Below are 6,919 nucleotides of genomic sequence, written 5' to 3'. Positions count from 1 at the left end.
CCTGGCCGATGTCATTCATCTCCCTTGGGTCACCTTCAGTTTCTCCTGCTGGTTCTAGTTTTCTGCTTGCTTTTGTTTCCTTGAACTTCCATGATGGAAGAGCAAAGTACACATGTCTAACATTCTCTCTGTAGCCCCAAATGGATTTACCTTCCATGTTTGTGGTCATGAAAAGTATATAGAATACCTTGGGTGTTTCTAAAGTAAAATCCATTTCAATGGCCCTTAATCTAGTACTTTCAAGCAACTTTGATCCTGCCACAATTTTTCAACTATGTACACTATTTGTTGCAGACTGCTTTTAGAATATACATTTCTATGCATAAGACTGATTGAAGTCCAGGTTCTGTGAGACATAACCCCAAATCTATCTATATATTTCTTCATCTCTTTTAGAATTAAAAAAAACAAAACACTTAAAACTACATCAACATGTGTCTTGTTTTCTGTTGACTATTTGTGTGCTCAAAAGAAGGGGCTCTTCCTGGCCTTGCTCCACTTGGTTCGCATACCTGCAGTCAAATCTGCCTTTGCACAGTGGCAGCCTGCCGATTGGGAACTTCAATTAGAAGTGGGCTGGTGAAGAATTTCCCCAAATATTTGGCATTTGCTTCAACACCTTATGAAATGCAACATAAAACAAACCAATACCAAAAAGTAGCAGATGCCTAGAGATAAGAACAAGAGTATTAGAGCTAGGATATAGCGTTAAAAGATGACAGTAGATTTTTAAGAGAAAAAAGTGAAGCGGAACAAATGGGTTGTATGAGATGGATGTGATATAGAACACCCGTCAACTAGAAAGATATCAAGAATGTCAACAATTAACAAAAAGATAGAGGGAGTAGCAGAGTAAAAATTAAATTAAACTGTCAATTGCAGTCTTTTGAGAACATTTTTATCAACAGAGAATCGACACATATCATGAAATAAAAAATATGAAAGAACCCTACCTACATTCTGAACTTGTCAGAAATAAATTGGTAAAAATATGACACAATGGGGCTTCTAAATGGCTTGTATTAAAGAATAAATCAAAAGTTCCTGCCTCAAATTTTTGTGGAAAAACTAAACATATATAGCAGGGATTATGTTATATTTCAACAGAGTAAATTTTAATCTAGTTTTTAATCTGTCAAAAGGTTCACGTGTGGAAAATATCTAATTATACTTAAATAATAATACCAAGCTTAGTAATACCTTAAATGTACTAGCAAATAGCAAAGTAAAGAGCAAAAAGATCAGTAAGATAATTTTTTTAATGACTTAAATAAATATTTGCAAGGTGCAGGATTTTTTCCCAAGCCTTTAGAAGCAAATATAAAGACATTTATGGAGGAGTTGCAACATAAAAATTTATAATCATTGTCATAACTATCACGTAATGAATGTCTATATTCAAGACAATCAGATACACTAGATGCATACAAACAAGCGTATTTGTTAAGTTTACAAATATATAAAATAAAGATTTGAAAATATAATAATACGATTATATTTTTAGTCTGTTGTACTCCCCACAAAAGAATTCCATAAATATATATTGTACGATAATATATATTTTAAGCATGAGAAAACTTTCTAATAAAAGAATAACTTGCTCAGGATAGATGTAGGCGGTGTTAGTCAAAATTTCAGTTGAAGAAGAAAAACTGGGTTAACTAATGTGGCACCTGATTAAATAGGATTTCTGTGATTTTGAAATGTAATATGTTAGGAACAACATAACTACTTTGAATGGTGTTTCACTTTACCTTACACTGAAACGGAGAAGTCTCTTCTTCTTGGGATCCTCCTTTTTCTGTGGATATTTCATTAGAACTCCTGATTGTGGTTTCTTCAAAGGAAAAGCCAGGTCATCCGTGGAGGAAAAGAATAGGTTGGAAAGTGTCTTGGCAACTCTCCATCCTATGTATTTGGACACAGTTTCATCCCCTACATTTGATGGAACTTTTGTACTAGTGAAAGGATCAATTGGTTCATTTAACTCAGCCTGTTGAGAGAAAAGAAAACAAGCCCATTAAAATAGAATTCAAAATTATTTAATGCTCAGCAAAAGGTCAAATGTATATTGAGTTATTTGCCCTGATGTTTCATTTTCAGTTGGATACAAATACTTTTTAAAAAGAAAATATTCAGTCTCACAGAGATCTAAGAAAGAAAGGATTAAGCATTGATAGATCCTATGTTCCCATTTAAAGCATTTAAGGTTACATTTTCTATTTTTAATTTGGTTTAAATTCAATTTCAAAACATTAATAGATTATAGCTAACCAGATATCAAGCATCCGTTGACATCATATCCATGTTTAATGACTTAGATGTCCATTTCCCTGTCCCTCATCCAAAAATTCTGAGACAGTTAAAGTTTATTTTTCCAACCTGGCCAATAAACACATGTGGGATTAATTGAAGGGCTAAGAGATAAATGGCTCAGTGAGCCTCGCCTTTCGAGTTCTCGGGTCTCTTGCTTTGTGATGGTCAGACCATGGTGCAGCTGCCTTAGCTAGTTCCTTCCCTACTTTAGCTGGCAAGGCTCACTTCCTGCAGGACATCCCCGAGGAGAAGCCACACGGACTTACCCTGATGCAGCCCTGGGTGCTGGAGCAGCCGTGTGGAGACCCCTGCCAGAGCTGAGATGCTTACACGTTCACTGACTTGGCTTTCCTCCTGCAGTCGGCATCATTGCGTCTGTTTTGTGAGATGGAGGAGGACTTTGTGAATTGGTGTCATACATATGGGTCAGTGTTGGACTTGTGGGTTTGGGCAGCACTGTGTTGGGATGTTTTCTTGATATGCACTTGCCTTTTATATAAAACTCTCTCTTATACATGAGTTTCTGTGGATTTGCTTCTCTAAAGTACCCAGACTAACACACCTTCCTTGAGGTCACATTTGTGTAAAGTGGAAAACAAACAAGGACATTTATTTACATTAAATGGGAGATTTTCTGGGATATAGATTTATTGAATTGAATATGTCTTTATTAAAATGAATATGTCTTCATACCAAAAGGGGAATTGGGTGGCTAACAAAAAATTATCCAAAATTTGAAGCAATCTATTTAGGAAAGAGCTGTTTTCTGAATTGGTTTGCTTTTGTTTAATAAGGTTTATCACTGATTTTTAATTTATTTTATTGGTTTATTTCTTCTTTTGAAATAGCTAGAGATAAGTGGGGGCTTCAAAGAGTTCACACAGACAAAAAAATGTATTACCTTTGTATTCTAGTGTATCAACTTTTTGAAGCCCCCTCATATTTTCCTTAGCTGGGACTCATAATAACAAATGAAGCTCTAAGCTTCAGAATGTAATGTTATAATTATTTTTTGTTCATAATAGATTCATATTAGGAACTCTCCTTCTTATAAACAAGTTGGATGATGCTTCCTTTCATATAACTTTTCACATTTTTATTGAATATTATCAGTCTTCTCGCATCTCATTACCAACCACTCAGGATTCATTTTATATGCTTATCAATCCCATGGTAGAAAATAAAGAAATAGAAAATGCTTTTCTGCATATTAATGTCAAACTTAATCTCTTTGGGGTTTCAAGATCAAACATGGCTTAATGAAATTACTGCTTAAAGATTGATGGTTGCATTACTTAGACAAATTACACTTGAAAAATTAGAATAATCTTAAGTAAAGGGATTAAAACAACAAAGATGCTAGCAAAAGGTGTGTAAGTAACTATGGATTGATATGAAAGCCACAAAAGTATAAAGAAGAATAATATACAAAACCCAGCAAAATACAACTCTAAGAAGAATAAGGTAGAAAGCACACAAAGAGGTAAGCACAGAAATACCCAGAAATACTGACCCAAAGCAGCTTCTATATTGGAAAATTCAATACTGAAAACTGAAAACATGAATCTGATGTCCACTTTTCTAATTCGTTTGGGGAGGGTGGTGGGAGGAAAACCATTTTATTATTAACATTCCTTGAAATATATTCATTTTTGAAATATCTTAGAATTATTTCCAGGGATTAAAATCTCAATATAGTAATGCCCATGCTGTTCCTACTTGCATAGCTTTCTTATTGAAATTAAGAACAAAGAAAAAATAGATTTTTGTCTCTGGTTGCAGTGAGTTTGCAAACAGCACTGAACCTTTCAAACCCTGAAGCTTCATGTTTAAAATAATTTAAATATTGATAATTGCATTATCTAGACGAAGTTATGGTGGAAAAATCAGAACAATCTTAGGTAAAGAGATTGGAAAAAATCAAAGATTAAAACAATGAAGATACTTGCAAAAGGTGTGTAAGTAAATATTTATTCTGCCTTATAGTTACCTCCCTTGGATTATTTATCCTTAAGGAAAAAATACTCTGAAATTATAGTAATGTGTAGCATTATGCACACAGAAGGTATTTAGATGAGCTTTTCAATTTAGACAGTGCGGAGGGAATAAATAAATGAGTGAATGGACGCATACAAAGAACTGATGGCATGATAAAATCTTTGGTTAAATGCCTTGTTATGAGAGGCAGTATTCTCCTCTGCCCTACAGAAGCCTAATGCCCCTTTCAGCAGACCTTTTTACTTCCTCGTTGCTCTACTTCCCTACTGATAGATCCGGACACTAGCTCTCTCAATGAGCAAAATGAGGCCAACTGCACATCGCTCAAGATGAGCCTTTTTTGCAATGCTCCCTTATCTATAAAAGGGTTTATTTGTATATTTTGCTGAGAGTAATAGCTAGTAAATAATATAAACTTTGCAGTTTGGAAGATCTAAAATCAGGTAAGGCTATTTCACATAATAGTTAAGAATGCAAATTTGGAGGCACTAGTTAACCTCTCCAATCTATACTTTGTGTTTAGCTGTGTTCTACTATTTTTTTGTTTGTAATATAGGGATAAAAATGACTACCGTTCAGATTGTGTGAGGGCTAATTTAAACCCCATAAGGTGATCTTTCTGGCAGAGAGTGAGAAACTAAATAGATATTTTTTTTCTTTCAGGCCTCCCCAGTGACAGAGCACAATTATTTTGATCCTCAAAGCAACTCCACCACCAACCTAGAGAAGCCTAGACTCCACCTCCACCATGCTGAGAATAACTTGCTCCTTGTTCATATCAAGTGGGATAATATTTGTACTTTAGAGTAAACTTCTTTTTAAAAGTATTCCTTCTTTTCTTAAAGTTATCATTATAGTATATACGAATGCAGAGGCTTAAGTGCCAAAAGTACATAAATATGTGTCTATACTTTTTAGAGGTAGATCTAAACACAATATTAATGGCAACCCCTATAAGATGCCAAACCTATTTAAAACAGATGCCAAATCAATGCATTTACTGTTCAGCCTGACAATGGACATTACTTTAATTTTTTTCTTTACCTGTTATTTGTACATTTACATTTTCATTGTGTGTCTCTATTTCTTAGCAATGCCTACATAGGTTCTAATATTCAGGAATTTCTTTGTTACTGGTGTTATTAAATTTGGCTTTAAAAAAATCAATTGCCAAATGGTCATTTTAAAAGATTTAGATATTCCATACTGATTTAGTGTTAAAAATATAAAAGTCCTGTTCTTAAAGAACCTTCCCCTTTCCCACATATTCTAAGCATACAAGGCATACACCCGTCCTTCTGTCTCTATATTTTACTCTAAGAAAAAAAAATCATTCCAGATTTAGCAGGATTTAGGTTAGCAGGATTTAGGTTAGCATAAGAGAAAATTCCTTAAAGAATTGGAATACCCTATTAGAAAAATTTTCAAGTAAGAAGACATATTCTGTTAAGATAAAAACAGAGATTTATTGAAGGTTGAAAAAATTCAAACCAGGAACATGCCTGATTTTACATAATGAAACCAAATGCTTCAAAATGGTGCGGCAGCAGAGCAGTGTTTATAAGGTAAAATCAAAGATTAAAGATACAACATTTTGATTGGAAGCTGCAAGATCAAGGAAGCCAGAGGTGGGACAACTTGAAGTAGAAGCTTTACAGTGATTGATTTGAAACACAAATGCAGGCTATTTGGATTAAACCTGCATGCATAGTTCAAATGCAGGACTAAAAAGCATTTTACAGAGCGGTCCCAAGACAATTATTTTGCAAAATTTCCTGATAGCTGCTGAAGGAATTTCTTATAAGAGTCTTGTGTCCAGACGCTCCCTTAAGTATACATATAAATATGGCTATGGCTATGGCTATGGATAAGGATATGGATCTGGAGAGAGAGTTCAAAACCAGCTCTGTGGGCTTTCTACTCCTGTAAACAGTTACAGTCTCTGAAACCCATCACGGGTTGCAATGAGTCAGCATTGATTCCATGGCAGTGGGTTTGGTTTGGATAGATACAGACATATGGATATTTTTAGTTTAATCAGAAAGAAACGAGTCTTCTTTGTTATGGACAAAGCTTGTCCAAGAGTTTCACCATTGCAGGGGAAGCAAGAAAACTACACTGGACTTGTTGTTGTTAGGTGCCATTGAGTCCATTTCAGCCCAAAGCAGCAGTCTGAACACTGCCGGGTGCAACAGACGGAACAGTCCTGGGTCCTGCGCCACCATCACCACGGTTCCTGCGCCTGAGCCCATTGTTGCAGCCACTGCGTCATCCACCTCGTTGTGGGCCTTCTTCTTTTTGCTGTCCTCCACTTTACCAAGCATGATGTCCTTCCCCAGGGACTGGTCTCTTCTGACAAGTCGTCCAAAGCACAGGAGATGAAGTCTTGTCATCCTTGCATCTAAGGAACAATCTTGCCACACTTCTTCCCAGACAGATTTGTTCGTTCTTTTGGAAGTCCATGCCAAATGGAATAGGAGTAGGGAAATACAGTTGTGGGGTGAGGGGAGGGGGAAGAATTGAGTAGGAAAATACAGTTGTGGGGTGAGGGGAGGGGGAAGAATTGACATTATGCAGTCGCTGCATATTCTCTCTCTCTCTCTCT

General features: G+C 35.6%; 1 protein-coding gene across 1 annotated transcript in view; it reads right to left on the bottom strand.

Moving 5' to 3' along the window:
• TMEM232 (transmembrane protein 232) overlaps positions 1 to 6,919 on the bottom strand; it is a 223,444-nt gene that overhangs the window by 104,203 nt on the left and 112,322 nt on the right. Inside the window, exon 12 of the mRNA XM_045285061.1 lies at positions 1,755 to 1,993. Coding sequence (XP_045140996.1) covers positions 1,755 to 1,993 — 239 coding nt within the window. The remainder of the gene's footprint in view (positions 1 to 1,754; positions 1,994 to 6,919) is intronic.

Source organism: Echinops telfairi, unplaced genomic scaffold (assembly GCF_000313985.2).
Source record: "Echinops telfairi isolate 266 unplaced genomic scaffold, ASM31398v2 ScPeMD7_7469;HRSCAF=8507_1, whole genome shotgun sequence".
NCBI classification, from domain to species: Eukaryota; Metazoa; Chordata; class Mammalia; order Afrosoricida; family Tenrecidae; genus Echinops; species Echinops telfairi.
This window is presented reverse-complemented; position numbering and strand designations above follow the sequence as displayed.